Source organism: Anneissia japonica, unplaced genomic scaffold (assembly GCF_011630105.1).
Source record: "Anneissia japonica isolate Jap-2015-1 unplaced genomic scaffold, ASM1163010v1 scaffold3279_len158616_cov144, whole genome shotgun sequence".
Classification (NCBI taxonomy): Eukaryota; Metazoa; Echinodermata; class Crinoidea; order Comatulida; family Comatulidae; genus Anneissia; species Anneissia japonica.
Window position 1 is genome coordinate 150,896 of NW_022714864.1, and position 15,720 is coordinate 166,615.

The 15,720-nt window shown below is 35.1% G+C and overlaps 1 protein-coding gene across 1 annotated transcript; it reads left to right on the forward strand.

The window, feature by feature from the left end:
- Positions 1-2,191: 2,191 nt before the first annotated feature.
- Positions 2,192-6,671, forward strand: LOC117109104. Its single transcript, XM_033251349.1, has 2 exons — positions 2,192-2,235; positions 4,915-6,671. The coding sequence occupies exon 2, from the start codon at positions 4,949-4,951 to the stop codon at positions 5,432-5,434; it is 486 nt and encodes a 161-aa protein (XP_033107240.1). The 5' UTR covers positions 2,192-2,235; positions 4,915-4,948; the 3' UTR covers positions 5,435-6,671.
- The last annotated feature ends 9,049 nt before the right edge of the window (positions 6,672-15,720 follow it).

Sequence of the window (15,720 nt, forward strand, 5' to 3'; positions counted from 1 at the left end):
ATCTTGAAAAGAAGCCCATGCAAAGTTTGCAATAAAAGAAGCCCAGGGCTTCAATTTAAAGGTTTTACGGTATTGTCCTAAAACAGACATCTATTTTCAACCTATGTGTACAGTATATACATTGTTGAAATATGAGTCATAATTTAGAGAACCGAGTGCACAATGTATGGCAAACTCTCCCACTGTTTACCTACAACCTGATCTAGGCCTAGGATGGTCTAGAAAAATACCTCTTTGGTCTAGGTAAGCCATTCTACTACTACTACTAGTAATACGTGGTTGCTGTAATCGAAGATCTTAATCATTACTTTGCAATTAATTAGATCAGGAAAGCCACAGAGAAGTTGCACTAGGAAAGTTTGCATGCATGAGCCTTTTGATACAAACAAAAAAAAGGATATTAAAAGATTATAGATCGATGTTAATAATCCTGATGTTGGTGCTGTAGCTTATTTATAAAGAAAAATGTCTTACATACATGTTGCCCATTTGAAAACATTAGCTCATGTAACCAAGGGTTTATTCACATTTCACATTTGTTATATAAGGCTTAGACACGGTAGTAAGTTCATAAAAAATTATGACAAGCTAGGGTTACCTGCTAATCATTACCAAGTCGCGTCTAGAGAAATACAAAGGTTACGTTCAGACTTGGATATAAGCCGGGCTTGAGTTAAGCCCAGCTCAACGTTAAGCCCGGCTTAACTTTACCGGGCATTCAGACTAGCAGGATTAGCCAGGCGCGATAATTTGCATAATAATGAAACATAATCATGAAACGTGTGTCAAAACATTGCTCGCGAAATGTAATTGAATGCTGATTGGTCATTTTGTTACCCGAAGTCAATGCAAGACCCCCCGCAATGATTAAAGCCCAGCTTAGAAAAGTTAAACACGGTGGCACGACAGGCCCAGTTACTATAGGAACACAGTCCAGCTTGAGATAAGCCACCTACTGTAGTTCAGACTGGCAAGTGGATAAACCTGGTGAGTTAAGCCAGGTTTATCCACCTAGTCTGAACTGGCCCAAGGTTACACATGCTGTCATGCAAAGTTCCAACAAGGAAGAAAACTGTTGGGGTGGGTGGGGGCAGGGTCGGTCCATGAGTGTGTCCTATGTGTGGTCTCTAAAATGACTTCTGTATAAATATTCTACATCCTTAATTCATTAATTTTTTGTTAATTACAAGAGTTTATTATGTAATGAGTTGAAATATAATAAATTATCTTATCAATTGAACTAGCTTGCGCTGCATGATATCTGTTCTAATTAGAATTATTAAGTTTTATCTAATTTGTGAGTATTCAAGTTGAAATATACCAATTCTTCAATGCTCAACAAATTTGCTCTGTGCAACTTTGTTCTTTGCTTAATTGCATTCAGTGGAGTGGGCAGAGCAAAGTCAAGTGGTCTACTTCTTGCTAATAAATCCATGGTTATTAATTCCTCGATGGTTATACTTCGACTGTATCACATAAAGAGCGTGCTTGCTTGCTCTTGATTTTTGCTGAGCCATATCTAGGGCTCTGGATTTTTGCTTGACCGGACAACATGTGATCGTGTGGATCAGAATGTTTTTAAGCAATTTATTTGATGTTTTGAAGCTAAATTTAAAGTTTATTTTCAAATTATTTCAATATTAGAATATACTTGGTTATAGCATTTTCCAACCATTACAACGGCGTACCTAGCCTTAAGGCAACACAAGAACTGTTGGTGATGTTATGTTGATAGTATGGTGATAGTGTTGTGGTGATGATGGTGGTGACGAAGGTGAAATAGATGATAATTGTGATGTTGGTAGCTCCAAAAAACATATTTACATCACTGGTCCTGCTTAAAATTCTGTCAGTACAGGTTTTTCTCTTGACTAACAAACACATTTGCTTCCTAAGACTCTTAATGAAACTTTGTTTATTTTAAAAGCATCCCATTATTTTGCTTTTCCTCTGAAGCTGACCTGGGATAAGCTTGAAGGTGAAAAAATATAAACAGTGATCTAAGTTTAAGAAATGAATCTAGATGATGGTTATGACTCTACTAAGGGTGATAATTCCATTAAAGTTGTGATAATGATCTTATTGCTTGTGCTACAATTTTATAAAGAAAATAATGTTAAACGTGATGTGATTGTCAGACATTTTCAAGTATACTACAAGTTTACTTTTTGTTTTTTATTTGATGAAGGCTTTGCAGGGCATTCATTCAGGTAGTAAAAGTCCTACAGATTTCAGGTTAGTGCAAATTTGACAAATGCTATGCAACTCACACACATAGAACTGATATCATGTCAGACCACCTTCAGATCTGAAAATCTGGGGTAGTTTTGTGCTTTGGTCTACAATTAGAAACCTCTAAATGGAGACCAGGGTTATCTCTGTTAATAAAATGACTCTCATAAATGAAGTAATGAATATACTTAATTGGATTAAACTCAATGAAGACAGAGAAATTAGTTATTGATAATGATTTATAAATGTCTACAAGGCTATGGACCATCATATATATTGTCTGTGGTTGCGATCATTGAAAATATATTCAACCTAAATGCACCCCTAGCTGTTTATATGCCTTTTGTTTTTGTTATTTTCTTCTAATGATTTTTCTATTATAATTATGTTAATTAAATGCACCCCTAGCTGTTTATATGCCTTTTGTTTTTGTTATTTTCTTCTAATGATTTTTCTATTATAATTATGTTAATATTAATGAAGTTTCTATTGTTCCAGGTTGTTAAATAATAACTGGACCATTTGGGAGACCATAAATTTTGGTTTTGAAAATGTACCAGTCAAAAGAATAAATAAGTGGTTTCTAAAATGGCATAATAAGAGGGTATTAAAACCAAAAGATATTATTCTCCTGAAGACGATTGAAGCAACTCAATCGAAACGTCGAGACTTTCTTAACTACAACAGTTCTTTTCAGAACTACTTATGTGGTATACCGCAAGTTTCAACATATATATTATTACTTCGCCATGCAAACCTTTAAACAAAAACCAAAATTCATACCTAAACAGTATTCTCCATAATTAGTGGGTCATCAAATCCACAAACCTCTAAAAGCTAAGGGCAAAACTGCAAATGGTTTTTGCTTTTGTTTTAAAGGAATTAAAATATTTATTTCCTTTAAATTTGATTCTATGTTCAGTTGCGGAATCTAAAAAATGTGTTCAGTTTTCTGAATCATTAAAAATATAGCCTACAAATTCCAAACACTCAAAATGCAGTGGCTATAGCAGGGTGTGGAGAAAGCCAAGTTTAACTGTAGGTTTCTGATGAGGTCGACAAACTCTAGAACACTGGCAAACCAAAAAAAAAACAAAAAAAACACTTGAAGGGGTATCTTTACAGCAGGTACAGTACTATGGAAAATAGGCCTACATTTTAATGGGCAACAGTACAAGTCACTGAAATTAAATTCTTATAGATAAAAGGCATACAAATTGGATCCATTGAATAAGCAAGAATGCTTTGTGCTAGCATCGTACTTCTCACACTTCTAGTCACTGATGTCTTTACTGTGTCCATGTTTAAGTTTAATATTAGTCATACTTGTGTTCAAATATATTGGTAGCATAATGTCAGATAACCCAGCAAATAATGGCACTAAAACAGTCAGAGTGTGCAAGCTGTGGGGTTTCTTCCATTTGTGTGGTACAAAATTAAGGAATAAAATGTCAAATCAAAGCTATTGTTGAACCTTACTTTTTATTTATTTGTATTCGCTCTGGTCTCTCATTGAGCACTCTGCTGGGGATATTTGTCAGGGGCGGATTTAGGAGGCGGCGGGGCAGCCTGGTCCAGGTCCCCTTTTTGGAAAGTAAGAAAAGAAAGGGAAAAAATAATTGATCGCCAAAATGCCTCAGAGGTTTTTTTGGGGTGTCTAGAAAACAAAATTTTGAGGATGCCCTAGGGTAGCGTTTTCTTGATCGGCCCCCACTTTCGACTTTCGGCCCCCCTTTTACCCCTACGGACATCTCTGGATCCGCCCCTATACGCTCCTTTTAAGTTGAGCACTCTTGGCAACTATAATCAACATGGATTACTGTGACCATAGAAATTATAGTAAATAATATTCAAATTGGATTGGTTTCATACAGTAGTGCTACCAAGTCAGCAATATAAAATATTAAATTAGAATTATATAAAACATATAAAACATACATTAACTTTTGACTGAATAAATATTTAAGATATATATGGTAATGGTAATGATAATGGTGGGATATTTGTAGTCCGCCTTCCACAATAAAATCATCTCAAGGCGCCGAAAAAAGGTCCAAGAATTTAAAAAAATTAAATTATATTATATCTTATATTAAAGAGCCTATATTAATCAGAATATTTTTTTTAAATTTTATTTATTATAAGTTAAATAAATATAAATAAATGAATAAAGTAAATAAATAAACAAATAGAAAATAAATAAATAAATAAATAATTGATAAATTAACCCTTCAAAAACAGGCAGACCAAGAATGGAAAAAACCAAGCAGCAACATGAAAAATGCGCACTCCTGTTGTTGAGACGGCGTCACCACCACTACCGCGTACACGCAGGTACTCCGGCGACAGTATGCTGGGCTCCGGTAGCTTCCACCTTGGATAAGCCTCGGATCTACTACCATGCACAGCTAAGGTGGTGACGCCGGCTCAAGTAAGGGACTATTTTGTGATGGTCTCTAGACTTTTCTATAAATATTTCTTTTTTCATGTGAGGGTGGCTCAAATGATTTTTCATAACTTTAACATATTTTTTGAATTTGATTTGATTTTGTGAATACTGAGGCTCTTGAAATACCAGTGCAATTGTATTGAAAAAGATTTGATTTGAATTTATTTGATAAAGTATCCACTGTATGTTATATTATGAAAAAATACATTGAATGCCTTTACTTTATTATGCAGATCTCAGACTGCAGGGGGTAATGATGGACTGAGAATGGCACAAATTATATCAGGACCATACTCTGAAATATATGATCCACATTATGAGGAGATTAAGGAGTGCTTACCTCCTAGAAATGGTACATCTGAGATGGCAGAAATTGACAGAGTTGGAGAAACAATAATGCAAGTAGCAGACAGTGAAGATGGAGGATACTTACAAACAATAACATCAGTGGCAGACAATGATAATGGAGGGTACATCGAACCAGTAATGTCGGCAGAAGACAATGATGATGGAGGGTACATAGAACCAGTAATGTCGGCAGAAGACAATGATGATGGAGGATACATTGAACCAGTAATGTCGGCAGAAGACAATGATGATGGAGGATACATTGAACCAATAATGCAAGCGGTAGACAATGATGATGGAGGGTACATAGAACCAATTCCTCATTATGGCACTTCTGCTTCAGGTGATGAGGAAAAGAAACCCACCAGGCTCCTTGTTGATGACTACCTCACATACCATGCATGAGTAACTGTGAAGAGTGTATAGACCTGTATCAGTTACAGTGGTACAGGGCAGGTTGAGGCATTTCTAAGGTCATTTACAAAACAAATGTGGATATTGTCACTATAACAAAATCATGGTTAACATCTAATGACCTGACATATGCACTTATTTTTCCTATGTAATAATTCATTCACTAGCTCCTCAATTCGTAAGGCCTTCATGCAGTTTGTGAAAGAACATAATCAGTCTTAACCCCATGTTTTTTTAAGGTCAGTTACTGATACATACTCTTCCTTTCAAAGTGCCCATTCCTGTGCTTTCTGAATCTGTTGGAAAAGCCCTAAATGATATCTCTATTCAACAAATCCACATGTCTACATGGTTTTTTTTCCTCTCACTCATGTGTCACATAGCTCTATCACCTAACCTATACCTGATATACTCCCCTTGACAACCCTAAACCCCCAGAATTGATTTTGTGTTTTTAGATTATAAGGACACATTTCCCCATTGTCAGAGGCGAAGGTATGGGCAGTGCAACCAGTACAAATTACTTGGCCTTGTGGACTACAGTATATATTTCTTTTCATTAATTTTCAACCCATACATTGTGTGACATGTGTATCTTGTCACAATGGGATAACCCATGTTCCTTTGTCTCACATCATATGAGCACAGTTACCAAGATAATCTCGTGAAGACAAGAGCACACAATATTCATTACCTAGTTTAACAGCTTTTGTATTACTCTAGCTGGGGTGAGTGAATTATATTTTTTATATATTGTATTAATTAATATTTTTATAGATGTTATTATTTTAAATCATGGTTAAAGATGTTGAATTAGTATAAGTTGGTTATAATTATCACTACTTGTGAAGTAATTAACTTTTGTGCTAATTTAGGTATTCAGAGAGGTTGTGCACATGTTTTAGTCTCTGATAGTAGAAAGGTGGTTTTATCTAAACCATTTAAATGTTATGATTGTTTAAGATAACGATTATTATAACTGATGTTATGTTATTATAAGCCATGGTATTATAAGTAATGCATTCATACAATATATATTTGTTATACCTTTAACTCTGACATTAGAATCTTATATACATTAATGCTATTGTCTTAAATGAGTGAATACATATTAATTATATAATCATTTAGTATACTTGATTAATATCTTTTAGTCGAATGTTAAGTTGTAGTTAGTGTTTAAGATGCTGAAGCCTAGTAATGAAGTTCTATGGGTGAATGACCTTGACTTGTGCTGCTGTTTATTTATTTATTTATTTATTCTGCCTTTAACGTGATAACACTTTCAGTGACGCAGCACTGATCTCACTAGTGGATCACATGAACAAAAAAGTAGAACAAAAACAAACATTAAAAAAAATATACAGAAACTTAACTAAAATAAAAAAGAACCAATTCAAATGAATTAAAAAAAAGGCAAGAGAACAGAGGGTGGTCAGAAAGACGATGTGATATGCATTGAATTGCTATCTACTGTACAGCATTAGTAACATAGGCTTGATATGAAGGTCAAAATTATTGACTTTTAATTGTACTATCTTTGCTTTTTTTATACTTTTACTTTTTAATTAACACTAATAACTAAATGAAGGTGTTCATGAATTAGATAGTTATATCAATAGAGTAATTCGGTACTGATTATTTTATACGACATTACTGTAGTGATGGCTGAATACAATAATTGGGTATGATAATTGAGTTAATCATCTTGATAAGAATAGTTTTATTATCATAAGGTATTTCATTAGTATGATTGACCAATTTTATATGATGCTATATAGATTAACTTAAGAAATGTTTAGCATTTTGATTGTTGCATACATCTTTGCTTAACATGAGATTTATATATTTTATCATACAGGGTTATTCTTTTCGTAATGCACCTTCTGTAATAGAAAAAAAAACCGGACACCGTCAATGAGTCTTTGTGTTATGATTGATTCCGAGTGTCACAATTGAATGGCCTTTGGCCTTGTCTGGGGTGACTAATCATTAATGAAAACAAGATGTGGAAATAGTTTTCTCCTTGGTATGTTAGGCCACCTTTAACATCTGATAAAATGCTGGCCATATGTTTGAATGTTTCCCCAATAATGTACATAATTAGAGTACTGTATATATCATTCTTTAAACTTTAAAAACTGGACGACTTTTAAGCTTTCAACCACTGTTGGCGTCTCAGTGGGCTTTATTAGGAACCCGCGCCTTCTTTTTAATGGTGTTGTTCCATACAGATGTACATGATGTTGGACCACCTTTGATTTTGATAATCTATTAAAATTTGTATTGCTTAAAACAATTGAAACAAAAAGTAATTTGATATTGTTTTTCACAATGTATTTTTTATATTCTGTCTGTGAATATAATAATTGTTGGTTATAATTAACTCGGTTTTTTAATATGTGAATATAGTAATTCACATATATATAATAGTAATTAATTGGTCAGTTTACCACCATCCAGCCTCTCTACCCAAACATATAAGTATTTCCCTGTTTAGAGTGTCTGCAGATATATTCTCCTGAAGACGTTTGAAGCATCTCAATCGAAACGTCAAGACTTTCTCAACAACAACAGTTCTTTTCAGAACTACTTACGTGGTGTACCGCAAGCTTAACATATATATTATTCTTCGCCATGCAAACCTTTAAGCAATACTAATATAGTAATTGTTATTACTAATTAATTCATTTTTTTAAATGCTATGTAATTTTGTAAATTAAGCTGACTTGAGCTAATTTCAACTTTCTTAATTGTTAAATGTAATTAGAGAAGTCTTTAAAAATGTCTGTGTATTATTTTTGTGACTGGAATTGCATTTCATTTACTTTATTGGTTTTATTTTTGTTTGAAAAAAAAATCAATAATTCTAAATATCTTTTTTTCTTTTTAATTTTTAGAATGTTTTTATAATTTTTAAACACTTTTACTGTATACTGTTCAAATGAGGAAAATAAATAAAAACAAATCAAATTATGTATTTTTACATCTTTAAATGTATATGCTCTGTAAAACAAGCTCCAATTCGGTGTGTTGCTGATATTGCTTGTTAATAAATCTGTTGTTGAATTCGTTTAATTAAGATAACATTATAATTGTAACAGATGCAGATAATTGTACACATTTCTTAACTTTGCATCATCAGCATCATCGTCATCTTCAATAGCAGCAGCATGGCATCTTAAACAGCAGCAACATCATTATCAGCAGCATCATCATTATCAACAGCGGTATCATCAACATCATTATCTTCATCAGCATTATCATTTTCAGCGACAGCATCATTATCTTCATCATCAGCATCATCATCTTCAACAACAGCAACACCATAAGCAGCATTGTCATCATTAACAGCATCACCATTGTTGGGACCATCCTCACCATCAGCACATGCATCATCAGCATGATCGTCATCTTCAACAGCAGCGTCGATCATCAGCAGCATCATCTTTAACAGCAGCAGCAGCATCATCATTTTCAACATCAGTATCATCTTTAACAGTAGCAGTATCATTATCACCATCATTATTTTCAACAGCGGTATTATCATCAGCATTGGCATCATCAGCATCAGCATATGTGTCATCTTCATAATCATAGCATCCCCAAACAGAATATATTTTGGTAGTAGGCCTACTCTAAATGGGTTGTACTGTAAATTTTCTACCAATGTAATTTTAAACATTAAAATAATATTTTAATAATAACTAGCAGTGATCTGTCTCTTATACACATCTTAGTAGAAAGGAGGTTTTATCTAAACCATTTAAATTTTATGATTGTTTAAGATAACGAAAGAAACAAAGAGTATGCAATGTAACCATCTAATTTATTTTCAAATCCGCATTCTTGAAAGTGAAATTCTATTTTTTGGAAATTTTGAATGAAATCTGTGAACCACGCTGTCATAGTCGAGGTTATCACGATGTATTCCAAGCATCACGAGGCTATCCAAACGAGCATTTGTCATAACAGAACGCAATTTATTTTTAATTAGACTCGTTGAATTATTATTATTATTATTGTTATTATTATTATTGTTGTGATGAAAAGTTAACACAAATAGTTTAATGAAAACAATATGGTGGCTAAACGAACATTACATGTAAATATTTTTTTATTTGTTTGTTCCCCGACAATATTTACTTGTCTTCCCCGACGGTGGGGGGGGGGGGCTATTTCCCCAGCTTCCCCCCCCCCCCCCCTCTGGCGCCACACTGATAACTGGAGCACACTCGGAGAGTGAATATCTGCCCACGTAATTCCCCCTGTTTGGAAATAAATATATATCTGAACTCCACACTGGGATTTAAACCGCGCCTGTCGCATACAAAGCGAACATGATAACTAACTTACACAACTTATACATTTGTATCTGTGTTCGATTCAGCCATTGAGAGCCGCGGGTGTCTATAAAACAAGATCGAAGACCCAAAAACGAAGACCCCTATTTTTTCTCTTTTATTTTGATGATAATACACCAGGCTGTCACAAAATCAAAATTACGTCATTTTTTGGGCGTCTGTTTCTGAAATTTTCAAGGGTCTTCGTTTTATAGACTCCCTATATGGGTGTCTACAAAACGAAGACCGAAAAACGAAGACCTCCAATTATTTCTTAATTATCTTTATTGAAATTATTTCAAAATCATCATAAAACAGTTGGCAAGTACCTATTTCATCGGAATAAAATGAGGAATATCAAGAAATACTTAACGGTCCCCACACCCCACTTAAGATTGTAACCAAAGGAAAACAAAACCTTCTATTCAATGTCAGAAATCATCTGAAGTATGTAAACCATTGTAACAGGTGATTACTAACAAACACAAATAAAGTACAGTACAGTATATTATTTTCTCTTGGTCTTGCAAATAATTTACTCTGGAAGCCAGTGGTTGAAGTAAATCAAAAGAGCGCCATCTATTCTTAGTTAAGTTTGAACTACTTTCTCGCAGACCAGCTGCCGTGGTGGAACGGAAATCGCAATTCAGTTGTAAACAACACGTTAAGTCCACACATGTGAGATGCAAACACTTTCACGGAAAATACCGGTACATGGTATTTTTTATGTTTAAATGTTTAAAGAAAAGTTGTGCTATTTTTGTACATTCGTGTACTCTTTCCTGGACACCGCTAGACTGACTAAAGTTTAGTCTCGTCGCTTTATTGATGTACCGGGAAAAATAATTGTTGAAGCTTTTTTGGTATCAATTGATGCGCATGGGTGTCTTTAACATGCGAAAACTCCTCTTCAATCCTCCTTGGGGACCTCTATAATTGATTAATAAGCTTTCAAATTCCTAATCGTTGGAGTTTCCAGGTGGTTCGCTCTTTAGACCTCCTCTGAGTGGTACTTAGCCCTTCCTGTCCCCGCCCATTTTGCCGTCTGGAAAATCGAGTTGTAATTGTCAAACTGTGGCCAAGTGTGATGTTTTTAGAAAACTCTTGATACACAGGACCAAAAGGAGAACATCTTATGTCCACTCTGTCAAATTTTATGTGACAAATCAATGTGATATGCCCATATTTGGTGGTAATATGATATCATACTCATATAAGGGCAAATCACACATTTTTCACATCAAAATTGATAGTGTATTCCTTTTATATTTTTTTTTTTGCGGGTGGGGGAAGGGGCGTGCATCACTAGATATGCTACGGTACTCTTTCAGTTAGCATCATAATCATCAGCATCATCATTTCCAACAGCGCTGCATCACCATCCTAGGCATCATCATCGATATGCGTCATCATCGTCTTCATTATCATCATCATCTTCAACAGCAGCATCATCATCATTGGGACCATCCTCGGCATCGTTATCAGCTTCAGTAGCAGCATCTCAGTGTCCCCTAAATAGAGGTACCCTTGCAAGCAGATATTTTTTTGGCTCAAATGTGTCTTCATGGGTTACTGTAATTTTTCTACCAGTGTTACTAAATTAATAATATTAAATAGGGCCTAAATAGAGCACACTCCGAGAGTGTATATCTCCACATCATAATTCCCCCTGCATAAAATTTCCACGCATCTTTTCCTTCTGAAAAAACAAATATGAAAATATAATTTCAACCACCACCGGGATTTGAACAGCCTACCAGTCACATACAAAGCGAACGTCATATAATTAACAAGACAACTAATACGTTTGTAGTTATGTGCTATCCATTAGCCAAAGAGCCTCCGATCATTGTTTCTTGGACCATGACAATTTCATTCTGAAAGTTTCATTCAGATCCATTTATCAGTTTTTAAGATATTTAGGTATGGGGCGTTCCAACTAAATTGCATACTTTATTACTAACCAAATAAGATAGCATAATACATACTCCAAGTATCGAAATGGAAATGGAGTATGTATATATTATACTATCTTATCTTAGATTAATCAGTGGGCCTTTCGGTTATTCCTAACCATTCCAGAAAGGTTTTCAGATGCTTTCATAATTTTTTTTTTAGCATTTAAATCTAGCAAAGGTCCCTTTAAATGGTCCTCATATCCACACCCTACTCCGAATCGTCACCAAAATTTAATAATTACTTACCGTTTGGACCATCACAAATTTTGAGATACGCCCTCCAATTCGAGACCCCCCTCTAATTCCGAGACCCTTCTAAGTCGAGACACTTTTTTCAAAGTACCAACTGGCCACCAATCTTTAATTATGAGACCCCTCTAATTTGAGACCGAGACCACCTTTATGGAAGTACCAAGTGACAAAATGACCTCCAATTCAAGACCACATTTGAAATAGAATCAACAGATTCAAGTTGCAATAAATACTGTTTAATTTAAGAAATTAACTTCAACATTATAACAGATGTATTTTCATACGTTTATCCATATAAATAAAGGTTACTTAATTAAGTGTATTTTATTTGAAAAAGCTGTTTTTTAAAAATAAATTTTTAGTTTAAGGCCACTGTACGCAGGGTTCCCGAAGCACAACGTCAGAAGTGGAACGTGAAACTTCGATATGGTTTTGTAGTCAATTTGCGAGAAAACTTCAGCTACCCGTATTTCTCGACTGAGACGTCAGCGGGAGCTGTAATTTGTATGGCAAGGAGATTCGTATTAAGGGAATTTACGCCCACAAACCTTCTAGTTATTAATATTTTTGTTCTAATAGAAAAAATTTATTTTTTGGTGACATCACACTCACAATATACTGTAGTTAGCATGCATACGTCATAAGCTAGATTACGTCACCTTTTCCTGGCAAGGCAAACTTTCCCGGCGTGCTTTTTTCATGGATAAACAAACACCACTGCTTTGCACATTGCGTATGCTAGGGCTGCAAGAGCCGCATTGTTAGCATTGTATAATACTTAAACAAGGTACGTCTGCAACTGAATTATTCTTAGTTATTTTTTATTTTTTATTTTAATTTATTTCTTTCGAAAGTGTACTTTCTAGCACATATTGCATTGCTAGGCCTCTAATCATATTATGCCTCATCGTCCCCCGCTACACTGTACATCAGTACGTCTAGGCTATAATAGCGTTTGCTAGGCAACAGAACATGATTGCACCTTCCTAGGTGTTCATGTAACATTTGCATATTGTTAGCTAACCAGTTGTGTGTATTCCTCATAGTTGCCAACTTAAGCTGGTTTTCCACTAGACGAATTTATTCGCGCGAATCAAAGCGTCGGTTCGCTTCCTGAGCTCTGATTGGTTGCGCGTTTTTTCGCTTCCCGTGAATGCGCATGCGCATGAACCGACGCTTTCGATTCGCGCGAATAAATTCGCCTAGTGGAAAATCGGCTTTACACGGATTGACCATGAGAGTCACGGATAATTTATCATTTACCAGTTTTTTACTACGGATGAACAAAACTCACGGATTTCAAGGTTACTCACGGATCAAGATTAAACTAATAAACAATGATTTTATACAAACTGCATATACAGTAATAATATGCAATAAATAGATCATTTGCCATTTGTCTGTAGTGTTTATAGTGTAGCAAAGTGTAACCCTAGGCTATGTGCAAGCCCAGTACGCTCGACGTTAGAATCGTAAACAAACGACCCCCTTTACGCCCGCTACCGTCAGTGTACTTGAATAAAGTGAGTCCTTAAAAAATGTTTTAATTTTACACCAAGCAACTATCAGGTACTCATCCTAAGTTTACAGTACCATACTTTTGTCAAATTTAAATGAGTATAACTTTTTGGTTTTATTAAGTTTACATCACATACACTTGATTTAATTTAGGCTTGTGTCCAAGATCAAATCAAATCAGTAGTGAAAATGCTCAGATTGCGCGAGCGTCAAATGCTGTCAACCTGGGCTCATATAATAGCCGGTTTGTTTGAAATGACGATTTAAATTGGTCTCTTTGATGGACGTTCGTTCGATATAAACAAATTCATCTATAATGAAAACTTGCAGCAGATTTATATTTCTGACTCTTCGTCACGTGTTTAAGATACAGTATCAAATTATCCAGGCCCATACGCAGGGAGAGGGGTCGACTTGTGCATATCCCCCACCCCAATTACCAAAGGTCCACATTTTCCTGGGTAGAAAACTCAAGACTCACTTTCGCACATTACCAAAAATCCATCCACCAACCCTCCTTAACTAATCAGAGCAATTTCTAGGACCGCCTCCAAATCGTCTTACAAGCAACAGCTTTTTGAGTAAATTTAGTGTTTTCCCCGCCGCTTGCATGTCCATGTTACTTCTAGGTTTCACATATAATCATCTTTATTCTCGCTTGGAAATCATCTTGATAACTGAGCAGTGTTTGAATTGGCTGGCTAGCCTACAATAGCAGTAAAGTAAGAATGCAAAACTATTGCAAGCGCAATAATGCGAGATTGTATACATGGCCGGCGGAACGGGGGTGGGGGAGACCCACGGCTGGGAATCAACATTTTCTCGGGGGTGGACCCTCGACCCCCTTTTATTTTGGGGTTCATCGATTCAGGGAAAAAAATAAAACGTATGCAACTTATGTATACCAGTATACACATAATAGCCCTATTTAATGTAATAAGAATGAGGATTTACTTGACCGTTTTCAAGGGGAAAATCTTGAATATAGAAGAACTTTAAAAAGTCATTAATAGACCGTGGGTTGAGGATCGAAAACGTTCAATTCTGTGACCCACCAATCCGGGCTACCTGGCTTTTGCACAAAAATGTCAATACTATTAAATTGTAACATAATTTGATTGTCGGCAATCGTGAATTTGGGGAAACTGTAACCAAAAATGAGAATTTATATCAAAAGTTGCTACGTAACTATAGCCAATCAGAAGACGACTAACAATGAAGTTTGGCTTAACTGCATGGCCCGCAGCCAATCACAAACTACCTTCTATGCCGTTTGTCCAATGTAAATAGTAAACAACACACTCCACTTGCAAGTATTATGGCGTTGGACAGAAGTTCTTCAAATGATAAATCTGAGCCGGTTTCAGGCATATTTTTGTGATACATGTTGTAAGAACCTAGAGTATGGTTGTGTCATTAAGCGTAAACAGCTTAAAGAAATTTAAGGATGCAACTCTGTGGAAAACAACAAATACGAGTCCTCAGTAAGGCCTATTAAGTTTCCGTTGAAGCTGATGAATAGCCTATAGGGCCTATATGTACGAAGGGGATCTCAGGGATGGTGGTGCAAGTAGTAGTAGTCAAAATTGCACCGAATCTGTTTAAAGGTACGTGTGTGGTTACATATAATGTTAAAAATGGTATGGTATGTTTTACTTAATTGAGAAGCACTAAGCCTCTCTCTATCACACCACACACACAGACAGGAAGCCCTGCCTTTTCCTCAAATTGGGTTACTATCGACAGCAAAATAACCACAAAGTATTGTGAATCAAATACGATGATGTTATATTGTAATAAGCATATTGAGACAATAATGTTGGCAATGAATCGACCCAGCATAAACAACTGACCATGAAGACAAACCAAATCAATCCACAATTATATAGCAACTATTTACTACTGTCTACTAAGAACAATTACTACACAAATTGAATCAATTCAGTCTTTTGGGGTGAGGGATGTGCCCTTCAGTGACTGTGCTTAGACTAAGTAATTCAGGCTTAATTTGATTTTAATGTCTTCATGAAAAGAATATAACAAAATTATTATATTAATAGTACAGTATGCTTTATCTACATAGGAATCCTTAGACACAACATAACAAAAAATATATTAATTAATAGGTATCAAAACTGACTTAAGCAAATAATATTTATCAACACTTTGATGTCCAATTAAACATCACAACCTGCATTTAATATTT

What these genes read in the sequence shown, in the direction of transcription:
- LOC117109104 (XM_033251349.1), top strand. Translation starts at nt 4,949, where the DNA reads ATGGCACAAATTATATCAGGACCATACTCTGAAATATATGATCCACAT.